General features: G+C 44.1%; 3 protein-coding genes across 6 annotated transcripts in view; 1 reads left to right on the top strand and 2 right to left on the bottom strand.

Moving 5' to 3' along the window:
• mute (gon-4 like protein muscle wasted) overlaps positions 1–1,621 on the bottom strand; it is a 46,694-nt gene extending 45,073 nt beyond the window's left edge. For all 3 annotated transcript variants that reach the window (XM_050188155.3, XM_055076607.2, XM_050188156.3), the window contains exons 1-2: positions 1,331–1,621; positions 482–987 (exon numbers count right to left, since the gene is read on the bottom strand). In XM_050188155.3, the coding sequence (XP_050044112.1) occupies positions 482–987; positions 1,331–1,388 (564 nt within the window). In that variant the 5' untranslated portion in view covers positions 1,389–1,621. The remainder of the gene's footprint in view (positions 1–481; positions 988–1,330) is intronic.
• Positions 1,622–1,785: 164 nt separating this feature from the next.
• LOC126541394 (coiled-coil domain-containing protein 124) lies at positions 1,786–8,828 on the top strand. Its single transcript, XM_050188158.3, has 5 exons — positions 1,786–1,953; positions 2,204–2,372; positions 4,001–4,154; positions 5,672–5,789; positions 7,552–8,828. The coding sequence occupies exons 2-5, from the start codon at positions 2,217–2,219 to the stop codon at positions 7,751–7,753; spliced, it is 630 nt and encodes a 209-aa protein (XP_050044115.1). The 5' UTR covers positions 1,786–1,953; positions 2,204–2,216; the 3' UTR covers positions 7,754–8,828.
• Positions 8,829–9,172: 344 nt separating this feature from the next.
• LOC126541395 (uncharacterized) lies at positions 9,173–15,662 on the bottom strand. 2 transcript variants are annotated; one of them, XM_055076608.2, is made up of 7 exons: positions 14,966–15,662; positions 14,644–14,710; positions 14,450–14,535; positions 13,877–14,019; positions 13,652–13,763; positions 13,252–13,368; positions 9,173–12,651 (listed from the first exon to the last, which is right to left on the bottom strand). In XM_055076608.2, the coding sequence occupies exons 1-7, from the start codon at positions 15,383–15,385 to the stop codon at positions 12,457–12,459; spliced, it is 1,140 nt and encodes a 379-aa protein (XP_054932583.1). In that variant the 5' UTR covers positions 15,386–15,662; the 3' UTR covers positions 9,173–12,456. The 2 variants fall into 2 exon arrangements, with proteins under 2 accessions (XP_054932583.1, XP_054932584.1); XM_055076609.2 differs by having other exon boundaries at positions 13,652–13,760.
• Between the last annotated feature and the right edge of the window lie 600 nt (positions 15,663–16,262).

Genomic DNA, 16,262 nt, shown 5'->3' with positions numbered 1-16,262 from the left:
CATTGACTTGAGTGGCTGCTTTTAGGAGAAAAAGCAAACAGGAGTACCTTTTGCAGTACCTTGAAGCAAGCAAAGAACCTTTGTTAACGTCATCATAATAACAGTTAGTGAGGTGCTCTTTAAGAAGGTTGAGAGAAATGAAATTTACCTTTTTAAATTTTACAAAGGTACACGGACCAAATTTGAACCTGCCCTTTGCATTGTGACTATGTATTTGCAACTGATATCAGAGCAATCGAGAATCACCTTGGATTACAACTGGTTCGGGCCACCACATGTCACAAATAGACCCATATTATTCCCTGTCCATCACTGTTCTGTGCTGTCACAATACAGGCTACTACTGCGACACAACAAGCACAGCTGTCAATGTTACATATGCTTAGAAAACCATGCAATGATGGCTCATCTTCAGTTCTGAACGAGTTCACCAACAATTCTGCTTTCTTTTCCCTACAAAAGGACATGAAAAGTGCCACACCCGTATGATGTTCTTGACATTCGTCACGGTGAGATTGTTCTTTTCGGCGGTGTCTTCCAAGAAGCGGTCCAGTTCCGTCTCGTAGGGCTCTTGCGCCTGAGCCCCCCTCGGCCTTTTGACTTTCTTCTTGCCTTTACGCTCATCTCTTGGACGCTTACGCCGCTGGCCCACCGATGTCGTCGCTTCGCCGATGGCGTCGGCTGTGCTGGCTTCCACTGCCGCTGAGTCAACAGGTGCGGTATCCACAGAAGCTGCGAAACTACCGTCTCCTTCCTGCTGCTGACCAGGAATCCCAGGGTGAATCTCTTGCAGGCGGTATTCGCCGTTAGAGGATGGTATGCAAACATACTCGGCATCCGGAGGAACTTCCGAAACGCAGTCTGAAGCAGTCGAAGCATCTTGTTCGCAGATCACAAGCGGCGCGCTGTCCAGGCCAGGGCTCCTGAGGTAGGAATCAGGCGTTGCCGGACCTTCCGGCGTGCTTGGAACCGGGTCATCGGCTTCCCCTGCAAATAAGCGTTGACCTTACGATGTGTGCCAGAACTCGCGCGACGCATAGCTGTTCGCCTAGACTTGTAAGCATGTGTTGGTTTCACCACAGACAAAGAGACGAAGTGTGCCACGATCGCAAATGTTTATCAAAGCACTTTCGCTAGAGCCACCGTGGCATGATCTACCGTCTAGAAATAACGTTAAAAGTACCTCGGCGCAAGGTGCGTTTCTCTAAAGGAATGTGCCGATCGAGCAGCCGACAGCGCGCTCTAAAGTAGCGATTGCAAGCACGCTGGTAGGTCACACTCGTAAGTAGCGCTCAAAACATGTGCACCGTGATATCCGTATTATAATTACCGGGGTTTGATGTGCCGCCTGTTGTTTTTTGCGACTTGTCGTCGGAATTGCCGGACATTCTGATGTCGACCGGCGCGTCCACCGCAGGAAGCAAACCACGGTTCTACTGCGAAATTTCCGGGATCAGGCTTTGATCGGCGAAAGCTCAAAGATGCACACACGTCAGGTGGAAATCCTGGGCTGAACGCAAAGCTCACAAACATGTTCAAAACGCGAATGATTGTGTTTCGCGCGACCCGAACACATAACCGCGTCACTCGAAGAGTCTCTCTCGGTGTGTATTGTGTTGGGCACACCCGCGCCATCTATAAAGCACTGTCTGCTGATTAAGTTGACTGTTATAGCAACTAGAAGAACCAAGAAATTGATAGAGAGTAAATTTAAGCATATTTTTATACTGTTACTAACAAAGTTGATATCAATAATAATTAAACTCCGCAAGGGTGTCGCTAGCGTCGCAAGTTCCATAGTTGGCGTGTTGTTGGTGCTCGGCTGGCTCGTTGTCATCATGATTGGCGTACTCATTGGTTCTGAGTAAATTTAGCAGTTTATATTAATTTAAAAAGCGTCTACTTTACAGGTGTTTGTCAAACAGGTCAAACAGGGGATCGCCACTCCACCAAGTAAGCTCAGCGATTGTCAGAGTGACTCTGGCAGCGTTGGTTCTTTCGCTTACGTTTTGAGCAGACGTGATTCATGTGTGCGGTTTTCTCACGTCTGTCTTTTTTTCTTCTTTTTTTTAACGAACATATGATATTAAGCAGCGAACGCATTATCAAAATGAGGCCTGCGGTGTGTGTTAACCCCCCCGCACCCCAACTCTTCGAAAGTGTACTAAACGTCCTTCGATATGCTACTCTTGTCTATTCGCAGCAAGTCGTCTACAATGCCGAAAAAATTTGGCACCAACACGAAGTCAGCCGAAGCTCGTGCTAAAAAGGAAGCCGTCAAGGTAGCTGACAAAGAGAAGAAAGAAAGGCAAGCAGAGGAAGCCCTCTGGGCGGACGATGACAAGCACATAGCCAGGAAACAGCAAAGAAAGGTAAGGCGGAGTGCGAGGTTCCTTCAGGGATTCGGGACTGTGTTGGAACCGATGGTTCAACTTTCCTTTTCATTGCTGGAACGCCGATTCACTTAAGCCTGTATTCACAAGTGCTGCTCTTTTGAGCAACAATTGCTAACGCCATAGAACGGTGAGCTTGTTATACAAGTTACACAAACCGATGGCACTTTGCTGGTACTTTAGATGCATTCTTGGCAAACGCGCAAGGCATGTCTGCTGCAAGTGCTACTGAACAGAAAGAGCCGGATCTACCATCCTATAACAGCACTAAATGTACCTGCAAGAAATTGCTCAAGCCCAACATCACAATTTGCATTGAATACGGTCACAGTTGCCAGTCAACATGGTCAACAATGGTATCACCTGCATACAAAAGCTGTCATTACAATTGGCAGTGCCGAGTGGCACCTGTAGCTTGACTACGAATTGCAGGCCATTGGATGTGCACCGTCAGCACAACAGAGGCTGTGTTTAACGAATACCACGAAACATAAATGGGGGGGAACTGCCTGTTAGTGCACGCCATGTGTGCCATGATGTGTGGGTTCTAAAAGAATTGAAATAATATGTTGTGCTAGCTATCATTCCATAAATAGAAGTAGGTGTACAGTACGTGCCGAGAACTTGCTGTCATGTTAGCATGAAAGTTTAAGCTGCATCATTGTGGAATCTGTTATCTTCAGGTAATGTGGCTGGGGCTGCAGGGAGCAGACCTAAGAACAGCTCAAACTTTTTTGCACTTGAATATTAAAAAGTGCACACTAAAGCAAGATGTGGGTGAAATGCTAGGTGCAAGCAAGGATTTTCCAACTATAGTGCACTGTGTGCGACATGACACATTTTGTCTTCATGGTCTGTGTCCGTCTGTTTTTAAACATTGAATAGGCTTTCAGTCACTAGCTGTGCCAAAAGCTGGGCTAATGGGAAAGCAATTTTAGTAATCCACCGCATACCTTTTAAGATGGAGCTTTCGCTCTCTGCTGGTTTGGTGTAAGCTACGTCACAGGTTCACTGCCCCATGCTACCATACTCGGCTTGTGTGAAGACAGAACAATACAACGTACACAGTGTTTAGATGAAGCGTTTTTATTGTTCCCTTATAAAATGGTGACTAAAGGTTATGAAAACCAGAACCCGTGCATGATGATTCTTATTATAACAACAGTAGAAAAGGAAGGATATCGCTGCAAGCAAAAGCACAAAAGAGGTAGCATGCGTGACATGCTTCTGTTTTCATTGCTGTTGCAAGGAACTCTATGCACACCTTGCACTTTGGCCTGTACATTGTCTAGCTCTTTGCAGCTCAGCCAATTCACAAACTGTTTTGCGGTTGTGTGATGGGCTCGAGTGAAACCATGGAACGCAGTTGTGGCAGTAAAAGTTGGAAGATGTCACACTCTCTCTGATGGGGATAAGGAGTGGGGCTAGATGGCAAGATGGGCAATCATTAGTATCGCCTTGTGCCAACGTCCCCTTTGCCATGGCATGCCTCGAGCTTAGGCTTCATGGTCCTCGGTGGTTCCCATGTGTTCATGTGCAACTTTGATGCTCACTCAAAGTTAAATGTACTGCAGTGAGAACAATGACATAATGTTGGTGTTCTCTAGGAGGAGAGAGACAAGAAGAAAACGGAGCAACTTGAGAAGAAGGCAGCACTGAAGCAGATGTACGATGAAGAGATGAGCAGCATCAAGTCCGTGAAAGCACGACCTGAGAAAGTCACAAGGGCAGACATTGCAGCGTTGGCCGAAAGGCAACAGAGTAAGTTTGGTCAAAGTGGGTGTGAATGGCTGCTTGTGTGGTGGGCCAAAATGCAAAAGCCATTTCAGCTGTACAGATTAATATGCAACTATTGCTGAGGATGTCGTGCAATTGTCAGCGTCTCACAACTTGTTACCTGTTATTTGAGTTGCTACAGTTGTTTCCTCTACAGCCAACTACCGTAACAAGAAAGCTAGTAAAATTAGTCGCACAGTAAATCCAGGGCAACAACAGGCAGATGTGGGCTCTGTTGTGTGAAGCTACAGGTGCCACTCTGCAGTAAATATAATGACAGCTTTTGTATGCAGGTGATATACCATTGTTAGCCATGCCGCTGAACTACTATATTCAGAAACAGTTGCATTTGCACGCAAAAAAGTCTGTGGACATTGCAACGAATCTTATATGCCTGGAATGGAACCACTACCCTGTATTTTATCTCCTGTGCTACATTTTATGCGGCCAGTATTTAAGTCATTAGCCAGTGAAACTTTTAACATTGTTATTGCAGGACAACAGTGAGGAGGATAGTGCTGCAGTCATTTTCTACGTCTTTCCTTCTGGCTTCAGTTTCATCTAGTTTGTTGAAGTTGCGTTTTCTGGAAGCTGATCTTTTTTGAGAGCAGCATTCTGGACAAGTTGGTAATTCATTACTTAAGTATTATTGCATAACAAAAAAGACGCTGACGTAAGAGAACACACACCATGTGCTTGGTGTGTTTTCGTCTTCTCTTACATCCGTGTCTTTTTTGTTGCACAATAATACTTGAGTAACTGATCTTCTTTCCAACCGCACTTTCTTACCTGTACTTGTTCATTAATATTTGATTGGATTGACTTGTCTCATGATCCCTCTAGATTTATTGGGATTGTGCTTGTACGAGGGTTGCAGGCAGCAGGAACTCTAGCTGGTGCTAAAATATAGGGGTAAAAGTCTAATGGCATATAAGGATACATACAGGATAGCGAAAATCATTTGTTGTGTAGGTCACCTTTGTTGTAGATATTGCTCCCTCTACCATCCCAATAAAGCAAGGTAAAGGTACTGAACTGGTGTACATGACATTTCCTAGTAGTGACATTATCTGCCATTAGAGGCATAGAACTCATTTACATGGTCGTCTTCACTGCAGTGCATTCTGTACCCATTTCAGAGGCAAGAAACTGGAAGGGAGAACACTTTGGACTTATATAGTGTTAATGTGCTTTGCATTCTAAACAAAATGTTGTCAGACCACAATGCTTTGCCGGTGTGCAAACAAATGTGTGCTGTTGCCTGACAGTTAATTTACTGCCAAGGAGATGTATGCTGCCTGTGAAATTATAGACACCAGCTCTTTTGGGTGGGACTGGGGATGTCGTGTTGAGAGTTGGTGCATAAAAACACTGTTTTCACATGCAAACAGCAGACTATGAACGAGTGAGGCTGTGTGTGTGTGTCATGAAACTAACTGCCATAGCGTTTCCTGTTGCCTTGCAACTGCTTACGAGTGTGAAGTCACGCTTATTGCTTGCAGAGGCACAAAAGGACCCGCAGGAGTTGCTGCTGCATGAAAAGCCCTTGGAAGAAAATATCAACCGAGTCTTTGTTGAAAATGAAGCACGGACTGTTGAAGAAGCAATTGCTGTGCTAAGGCAAGCTTTGATATTCTTTTACTTTATTTCACCTGTATATTCAGGCTTTCCCAATACCCATGTGTGGCTGCATGACGAGATGACATTAGCGTTGATTTTGTACTTGTAGATCATGAAACTGTTATCTTTTGGGAAGACTTATGTTCTACAAAGTTACTGATCTCATACACTTTCCCCTCTTTCATTATGTACATGGGCTGGCACGGTTTTTTGTATCTCATCCCCGTCTTCTCTTCCCTCTCTTTCGTTAGACAATGAAACAGTAGCCACTATCATCTGCCACGTTTGAACCAAATGGCACCTCATTGCAGATACCAGTTTTTTAGTATGTAGTGTCTGATGGTAGCCACATTGGCACTACACGAATAATGGGGGGAGTGATACAACAAACTTACAGCCAAAATGGAGGACACAAAACTTGTTGACAGGGCAGCATAGTGCACTTGAGGGTGACACAAAAAGTACGAAATTTGCAGCTTCCACAAGTTGCCATTCTGAGAAGCCGCGACTTCAACAAAAATGAAACAGTTCTCAGCATTCACAACAAAACTTGTTTACTATTTGGTGCATTGGAATTCTGCTTCTGTGCTCACGTGCAGTGGTGCTGCCTCTAGCCCCGTATGGCGACTCATTCACAGGAGTATTGACCACTGTGGGTTCAGGCTTTGCAAGCCACAGGGCCGCACATGGCTGTGCTACCATGCTGCTGTGGCGCAGAGCAGCAATGTTGTTGTGCTTTCCACTATCACCCCTAGCCTGTATACATGTGATGGCAGCATTTTGATTTCTCTTAATGGGACACTAAGGAGCAACACTTAAGTTTAAAGTTTAGTCTGTCAGCATATTTTTTCTAGCCTTGATCTGGTTATTTGGTAGAAAATGAGCTGGTCATTAGCAAAGAAAATGAAGGGCAAAGTTTCGTTTTTCTAACGCCGGCATAATGTTACTTCACAGATATCAAAGTAGTTTGGCATATCCAGGCAATTTATTACACAGAAAATGTTCTCATAATTCACTAGGTTCCTTCGGAAGGCAATTTAATCCTTGTTTGTAGATAAAGGATTCACTAATTCCAAGTTGGTGTCACACAAATATTGTGTCGCGAGGAGCTAGTACAGGAGCTTCAAGCCAACCTTTTGTTCTTGCGTCTTTTCTGGCTTACGAAGACCCCACTCGCAGCACAACTGAAATTCCTCGGCTTCTAGAAGTACAATTTGCCAATTGAGCTTGGCTTAATGTCTCTCTTTAGTGTCCCTTAATCCTACGAGTGTTTGCCACCCTGGACTGGGTTCTATTGCTCCCTCTTTCGTTTTGGTTCAGCAAACATTTCATGCTACATACAAGGATGGTTCTTAACTGCTTTTGTCTAAGTCAGAATTCATCGACAGTTCAAAAGTTTCTTATGTAGTGACAGAGCACCGATGCATGCTCCAGCTACAGCCAGAAATTTAATCTACAATTTCAATGTGTTTAGTTGATTTCTCCATGGGCAGCGCAACAGGTCTGCAATATGGGAGTGGCAGGAAGCATATTTACTGGCAGTCGAAGGGTCAAAGTTTACCACACCCCTGATATAGCACAGGGAAGAAAAGGAACGGTGGCTAGATTTTTTCTCTTCATTGTCATTAAGTCACTCTTTGAAGTTGCAAAAAAAGTAGATGCATCATATTGTTTTAAGAGTTCCTCTTGTGGACATGCTTCTCTCCTCGCACTTGCATACAAGTGAATCACAGTATTGCTACAATGCATCTCCGCCTTGCAGTGTGAATGATGGGCCAGTGGACAGGCATCCCGAGCGGAGGGCCAAGGTAGCCTATGACGCCTTTGAGAAGCAGAGGCTTCCAGAACTTAAGGCCGAGAACCCGAACCTGCGGCTCTCTCAGCTAAAACAAATGATCCGCAAGGACTGGATGAAGTCTCCTGAAAACCCCCTCAACCAGATACAGGCTGCCTGCAAGATCTGACAGCAGTATGGGCCACATCTCTTGGCTACACGTTCACGCACTTTTCTGGATGAAGGTGCATAGCTTTTTGTTTAACTGATAAGGTGCAAGTTGCTCAGCAGTGGACTGGTTCTGCTGGGATGATGTCATCAATGTCATGGTTCAGTCATTGGATGCTAGGGTTTAAAGAAAGGTCTTCAGGATTTTAGTGTCCACCGTAAGCACAGTTATAGCATCAATATGTGAACTTTTATTTCTTGCTGTGATCAATTCATCTTTTGTAATGCCTACAACAAAAAAACTTGAGTGAGTGAAATTCGTGCCCTATTTAATTGATGCACTTCGATGGTGTTCAAATTTATGAAACTGAACATGACGATTGCCCCAAGTTGAGCAGCTGTGAGCTTGTCACGAAGACTCATTGGTGCCACATGTCACGGCAAGCTACGCTGGCTGTTTTGAAAGAGCTACTGGAATCGTCCACAGAGTTCTGGGAATTATGCATGAATTTGGCAAAACCAAATCTGCCAGAAACAAAAGGCAGCGCGGCCGGATCTCGGTAGAGCTTATCACGCACTGCTGGCAGAAGTCACGCAAACCACTCTTAAGACATCTAAGTAAATAAACTCTCTGACAGTGGAGTAAGAGCAGTTCACTGTAGAGTTAGTAGAAAATGTGAACCCATTCCGAATTGACCAGTGGAAAGGCAGTTTTCTGTCACATAGTGAAAAAAGGAGCATCCCCTCAACCGACCAGTAGAATATAGTACCTTTGGCCATCGATTGTTAAGGTTTTTAAGCACTCCTTCGAAAACAGGCATCTAACTTATGCGCACTTTTAGTCTTGCTGTGTAATTTACTGTGATGACCTTGCCCTGGTTTAGTTATGTACAGCAACTTTAATGAATGTGGAAACGATTATGCAGTGTATTCACTGTTTATATATAAAGTGGTGAATTGATGCCTCTAGGAAAGAGAAGCAGCAGCAGCAGCTTTTGCAGATTTCTAGTTGGTGCTTCATTTTAACCTTGCATTGAATGGATGTGATGGAGAAAAATAAAAGCAGGAGCACTGTGTGCTTTCCTTAAGAAACAAGACCCGACGTGAACAAGATTCCCTTACACAGATGTGCTGTTCAATTGAAAAGTCGTAGCTCCTCTGAACTTAGAGTGGCCAAGGCTGTACATGCAAGTGGAGTGCCTGCTTGTTCACTGTGGTACGTATAGTTGGCGTCAAAAGTTTGAGATGCAGCTCCCACAACAATGCGAATTTATGCTCTATTAAGAGTAGAAATTCAAGCTTACTCAGTCACTGTGTACTACTACAGGCTGAAACTTGGAATTCGAAGCTAAGTATCCAGGCTTTGCAGGAATTCAGCTTATTCGCAAGTCCTGTGTCCTGCAAACTACACACACACAGAAAAAAAAATTACATGCAACACTTTGAAGTCTACAAGTTTATTTTATTGCTCATTGTATAAAATTGGTCCCAAAGAAACGTGGACTGTAAAGGTGTCCCTCAGTTAAAAAGTGTATTCTCTTGTCGGAGCAAAAAGTCATGGGTGTAAACTTTCCCTGAGATATGCTGATATGTAGACACGAAAAAAAAAAAAAAAAAACAGACAAGAAAACAACGCTAAATGTGGTCACAAACATAGGCGTAACACTTGAGGTAAAAACAGTCATATCGACATTTGATACATAGCAAGTGACAGCCTAAAAATGAAACAAACCTTTATCTAAAGGCAAAAAACACACAAACTAACCAGCTCTTTAGTAAATGGAGCGTGTTTATGGTCACAGCAGTGTATGCTCCTAACATACAGAACAGTTTTTTTTTTTTTTAGAGCGAAGCTCTTAATGACCCATTACTGCGAGGTGCGTCAGTGGCGTAACCGAGTGAGCATGACATGTTCTGCGACGATCGCCATGAGGTGGCTCCTGAATACCGCACGTCATCTGTTCACTTCTTTATCTGTCTTCAGTTGCTACTTTTCATCAGCTAAAAAATGTTACACATTTTTTAGAAGTTTCTCGAATGTTATCAACAGTTCTCTCTGTTACCTGTTGTCACCAAAACTTTTTGTAATGCGACTGTTGCGTGATTCGAATTGTGTAGTACTTTGTGGAAGCCACACAGGCAGCAGCTATCACTCTGGAACCTTCGACGAGTCTTGTATAAAAGCCACTGCGCTTGACCAGCAGATTAGATTTTTGACAATTGCCGAATCTGCTAGGTGCTATCATTGTGCTCAAGTGTTACTTGATTTGCAACACTTCCCTCCGTTCGCAATGTACCGCACGAGACAGATTGCCCGCACCAGCCAATAAATCGCAAAATAAAAACACGTATAGAGCTGCGCTCAAATTTCTCATTAGGGAGTATTGTAATCATCAGTAAATTTTTTTCAATTTTAACTACGAGAAAGCTTCTTTCAGGTTTAAGAAAAAGAATGGTGGCATTTTTCACACACCATGCAGTTTGTTTCAAGGCGAATGCTCAACCAAGCTGGCACGAGTGAAAAAGTGATGCACTCTTATGTCAGGCTTTCAGTATGAACACATATATATGTAAAAGTCTCGAGATTTAAGCCTAAGCTATGCATATAAATTCAGCTGAGCCCTACTGCAAGCAGAAACATTTTTAAGTATCAGTGCGATGCCAACAAAACTGCAACAAGCATTTCTACCTATTTCTACCATTTCTATTGTTTAAAGTTGCAGAAGGATGCCCATTTGCGAGTACACACCTATTTCACCGAGATGAAGTGGTCAAGTTCGGAAACCACACCATTACTGGGGTTTAGGGATCAAATGTGACATGAATACACAGCACCAAAAGAAGCAGAATACGTTGAGGGCCAACTGCAATGAAGTCTAACTTTGGCTTAATTGGTTAGAATCGAGTGGTATATACCACTGAAGCGAAGCTGCAGGACTGGTGATTGTATAATTTTCTTATCAGCAGCCTCTAAACAGCACCTAAGCAGACTCATGAACCTGGTAGTTGGTGCCTATGACATAAGTCCCGGCATGTCACCTCCGAGATTGTTCAGCTCGTCACTGACAGCTGCCTAACCTCGGAAGTCACGCAAAGAAGATGCGTATTCTAGGTCATGCGTCACTTCTGGCAAGTGGTAATGGTGCATTTTTTTTTCAGTTTCTGCATCAAAAACTGCTATATTTGTGAGCTTTTCGTGCAAGTGATGCTTTCACTCGGGCTCCTCTACATCTACACTACCTAAACTAGGCTTAATTTTGTCTGGTCTAAAATTGTTGCAGTGGGTATTGCAGTTTGCAGCATACATGGTCAACATCAATATCGAACCCTCCACTACAGCGTCCTTCATAAGCCACTGTGCAGTTTTGGGACGTTAAACACCACAACTTAATCATTTAAGCAGGGCACTGAAACTTGCTTTGAGAACTTGGCTTCAGCAGTCAAGAGCAACCGAGCATGTGTCTCTTCTGCGATTCACATCGTGGTAAGAAAATAAGGCGACACTAACAGTGAATCGGCAAGCAATAATTCCTTTGAGACGGCATCACATGCTGGCTTCTTAGGCTGTTACTTGCACTCAATAAATGTTAGGACACACACATTGTAAAATTAATGAATATGCTATTGTTGCTGAACACATAGTGCAGAACTTAAAATTACATCCTCACTGCAATGGAGTTAGCTTGCATATTAGTTCGAGCTGTCACTGCAAGAGGTGTTCTAGCTAGGCTGTCGAAACAGGTTATTGCACAGAAACGACGGGTTGTAAAGAAAAAGAGAAAATATTGCTAACCTCCCAAGTCTTTGCAGTGCACTCGGTAAAGCAGAAAAACGAAATGCACTATATAATTCTTGCCAGTGTTGCTTACTGGATGGATGCATGTCGAGCAAGTTATATGCAATGGTGGCTGTGATGTCAAATTTAACTTTGTTTTCCTTCTCGAAAAGTGCATGGATGCAGTGGGCCAATTTCTCTTGTGTCACATCAGTGTAGCAGCTGAAATAAGGGCTGGAATGTACCATATATCGCAACTGAAGCGCTGGCAGCTGAAGATTGGGCTTTATCTACCACTGTCCATTAGATCTACTGTAAGCGGCACAGCATGGTGAAATATTCACTGAGGTTGTAATGGTCATAAATAGTACACCAAATTAATTAGGCTGGAATTCAAACTATCAGCAAATAAGCACACGTTGCGGCAGAAATTGCACCACGAAGCGGCATAGAGCGCCTTTATGAATTTCTCGCAGGCAAGCCAGCGCATTTCGATTTGGCGACCCTGACAGGCTCAACTTCTGCAGTTTGTGCGTGTTCGCCGAGTCTTCATCAGTTAGAAAAGTATGGGTCGCTTTGAAATTTAGGGAAATTAAGGCAGCTTAAGCGTAATAAACAATGTCTGAATCCACAAGCGCAAAGATGAGTCAAATGCATGTACTACCCAGCATGCTCATGGTGGCTGAACAAGTGCAATGCCAGACTTCCCTCTAGTAATTATTGTGGGAAACTCAATGCATGCCACAGTGTATGCTGTAAGAGTTATTGCACTGCCTCTGGAACATTGCTGCACTTAAATCACATGCCATGCACATTAACAGGGTGAAGTTTCGAAGTACCACCTCTCCTGTCCTAAATTATGCAGCTGTTGTTCTAACATCGAACTGATCTTGCCATGAGCATATGTTGCCATGTAGGTAGGCACAAGACAAGAAATTCCAGAGCTAATGTCAGAGTTTCTGCAGGTTATGCTGAACAATGGCTACTGCTTTACGCAAGACGTGTTCAATGTTGGAGATGGTGTTGTCGCCAAACACTGGTACGTCGTTGAGGCTTCTGCTTGCTTCCGGAGATGCAGTCACTGTGAGAAGCACGCCCCGCGATTCCAAAAGATTTTCGACGGGGTCTTCCTTCTTCTTCCCACTCTGAGGAGAAATAAGAGCACAATTGTGACTACTATGAAGCTAATTGTAATCATGGTGTTGCTTGTGATACATCATATCCATTTCTCAAATGAATTTCTTGTCGGCATGAGAACAAGATCCAATACAAGCCGTTGCAGCGTGCAAGCGGAAAGTCTGCAGACTAGCAGCAATGCACGAAGGTATGCGGGATTTGCCAGAATAATTCCGATTTAAATTGCTGGAGTCAAATTTTCATACGCGACAACATTCAATCATGAATATCTCTAGTTGGTTGGTATCTAGGGGCCAGGAACCAGATTTAACTTCATAGAATGTTGAAACTAAATGCAACTAGAGTAAACTTTGATGTAGCGACAACTTGCATTATTAACTGCTACCATTTTTCACTACTATATTTTTGATGGAAATCCTGTCCATGGTTGACATCGTGTGAAGCCTTGCTGCATTCTCAACTTCAGTGAATAGTGGTTATATTCATCCAGTGTAACCAAAAGTCATTGACATTGCCATCTGCACCTGCTGATGGATACAATTGGATTCGCTTCATAACAGCGAGATGCAAATGCAATGATACTGTATATGTTAACTGGTGGAACTCACAGTTTCTTCGCTAAGCCTTACAACCACTCCCCATGGCGGCAGGTAAAGGGCACTGGTCAGTGAGGTTGCATCGCCGCCAGCTACAAGCACCACATCAAGGTCTTGTGTCTGCATCACCTGAAAGTTTCACAGGCACAATCAGGTTGGGCAAATTATGCAATATATATGCACAGGAATCGTAAGAAAATCCATCTGTCAATGAACCATTTCAAGGAAAGCATTAGTTGAGATGTTAAAACTTGCTACTCTGTCTTTTTTTTAATTAAATCCTTACTCAGATGTGGAAATGTAATTAGCCCCATCAGAAACTTTCTTATGGAGTACTGTATCATGATTGATATGAGCAAAGCATTCTTCAGCATTTGTACATGCCAGTTTATGTAGGAACAAGATGGCACACCTGTTCTTTTAGTGACAAACGGCTGTAGTCGATTTCCACGGCCTTTGCAAAGCCAGAGATCTTCTTCACAATTGTACGTCTGTAATCTGGCAGCACATAATTTGTTGCTCTGCTGTAGATCAGAGGTAAATAAAAAACGAAATATGTTACTAAACACAAATCCGTTACTATGACAACAAATACATAGACACCAGAATATGAAACAGTTTTGTTATCTATACTTGCAAGTGTAAAAGAGGTAATGCCAGTCCAATTCTTGGATGACGCTTGGGATCTGGCTTTGGCTTGTGAATGGCAAGCGTTTCCTTGACCCTCCCTACAAATCCCAACAGTACATTGGCTGCTTCTTGGTCACTTAGCTCTGGCACCTGCACAACACCAATACGCACATTTTCAAGCAAAGCTCAAAGGCAGATGCTACGTGCCACGCTGGGTCACGGAAGGCATGTGTGGTAAAACTCTAGTGAGATCCATCCTACACAACTGCCACAGTCCAAAGCGCACATGCATCAAGTGTCGTGAACGTAGACGACAACTCACCCTGCACTGCATGAACTTGTCCATGTCAGCTCATAGCCAGTTCAGTGCCCCCATGCATAACAAACTCGTACTTTCCATGCACGGGAAGAATTGTGAATTCATACTGTTTGAGGCCTGAACTCGTAAAATCAGTGGCAATGCGAGGACGCAACCATGCTGTGTCAACTGTGGAGTACCTTCTGTATCAGTTTAGGAAGTGCAGGTAAACTGAATCTATTGAATGATGATTGTGCTGTAAAAGTGGCTTTGCAAACTTACCCCGAAGTAGGCTTTTCTGAAGCACAGAGTCTTGTTGACAGCTGACAGGCGCTTGTCAAGTGGCAAGACATTGCATCCCCTTGCTACTGCCTGCAATTAAAGTACAGGGAAAAAGAAAATTAACTCGCAGTAGCATAAATCAATATACCAGAAAGGTGGAGCAGATCCCTTCAAGTCATTTTTCTGAGCACAACTTGCCTGTATCAGCTGGTTCTTATTGAGGGAGGATTCAAGAAAAAAGTTTGTGTCCCATTCGATCACCTAGAAAGGAAAGTACACAAGGCATTGCAGTGTAAGGGTATGTTGAAAAGTTATTCTGGGTTTTTGTTCGTAAATACTGGAAAAGTTTGGCTTATAGCTCCTTAGCAAAATGACAACCGTATTTGCAGCTTATCTCTGACCATTTGTTGCTTGCTTACGGAATTATAAACGCACGAAGTTTTCTGCATTACTTGACAAGTGTCCACAGCCTGTTCTGGGCCGTGGCAAAATAGTATATCCTAAAAATTTACATACCCCGCTCTCCGCATGTTCAATTGCCGGTAGCACTACTCCTTGATCGCCTGCGGCTTTTGATGATGCATCTGTGTCGAGCGCTTTGAACAGCGGTATGGGCACGTTTCGAAGAAACATTCCTGGTGACTGGTGCTCCTTGAACTTGAAGAAGTATCCAATTTCGAAAACTTGGTCGCACAAAAGAGAGTCCATCTTTGCTTCGGGAGCTCCGTCCACCATCTCCCACGACGGCTTCAGCTTCGTACATGTGTTCGTACTCGATGCGCCGCCGTGGACACATAAGCGGTGGCTGCCGACGTCGAATTCAAGATCGGCCACCTCGCACAAGCCACTTATAGATGAACTGCGGTGAGCCGGCAAGTCGCCGGCGTGAGCGACGGCGTTGATCGTAAATACCGAAAGCAGCGCTCCTGGCAGCATCTTTCGTTGAGTTATACCCTTGTCGCATGGACAGCCTGGACGGCGGTTAAGCTAATGGTTACGCGTCTTACCACGGTTGAGAAGAGATTCCGCTGCCTAGCCCTTGTAAATTTGCTTCGCGTTTGTTTTGACTTTCACGTCTCGTCCACTGCGAGGAACAGCTTTTTTGATCTCAGTTTGCCGCTCACCATACCGAAAACCAGCGTACAGCGACTTATAATCGCACAGTCAAGACATAAACAAACGAGCGTGCACACGCCTGCGGCGAAACAGTTCGGAGACGCTTTCCCAGATGGCGGGACGAGCGTTTGCTGCCGATGTCGATTCGGCGGCAAACACGCAATTACGGTGCGCAGCAAATGCGGTATGAAATGCCCAGCCATAATCCAGCGTCCTCGAAAACACAGTAGGAATTAGAGACAGACATGCTGGTGATTGAAATCGAGGGTTCGACGGAAGCCCGTCTGGTTGGGATGAAGCATTGAAGAAATAAAACGAAGGACACCGACCAACATAGAAGTGCTAAAAAATGAAAAATCTAAAAGACGTTTCGGCTTCGCTACGGAAGCCTTGTTCACGTGTGAACAAGGCTTCCGTACGTCTTTTAGATTTTTCATTTTTTAGCACTTCTATGTTGGTCGGTGTCCTTCGTTTTATTTCTTCAATGCTGGTGATTGGTTGGGAAATTTTCGCGCGCTAAACGCTATAAGCACTCGAGCTGTTGCTCGGGCCAGGTACTAACGCAATCGCATTTTGAACCTCCCGCCACGCCCCTACCATGTTTTCTCCACAGTGCGTGCAGCTGTTGTGACAACGCGGTGCAAATAGCGTTCTATATTTTTTTCTTAATTACCGCTTCCACGCACACTTTCCTCAG

The sequence above is a fragment of the Dermacentor andersoni genome, chromosome 2 (assembly GCF_023375885.2).
Source record: "Dermacentor andersoni chromosome 2, qqDerAnde1_hic_scaffold, whole genome shotgun sequence".
Taxonomy (NCBI): domain Eukaryota; kingdom Metazoa; phylum Arthropoda; class Arachnida; order Ixodida; family Ixodidae; genus Dermacentor; species Dermacentor andersoni.
This window is presented reverse-complemented; position numbering and strand designations above follow the sequence as displayed.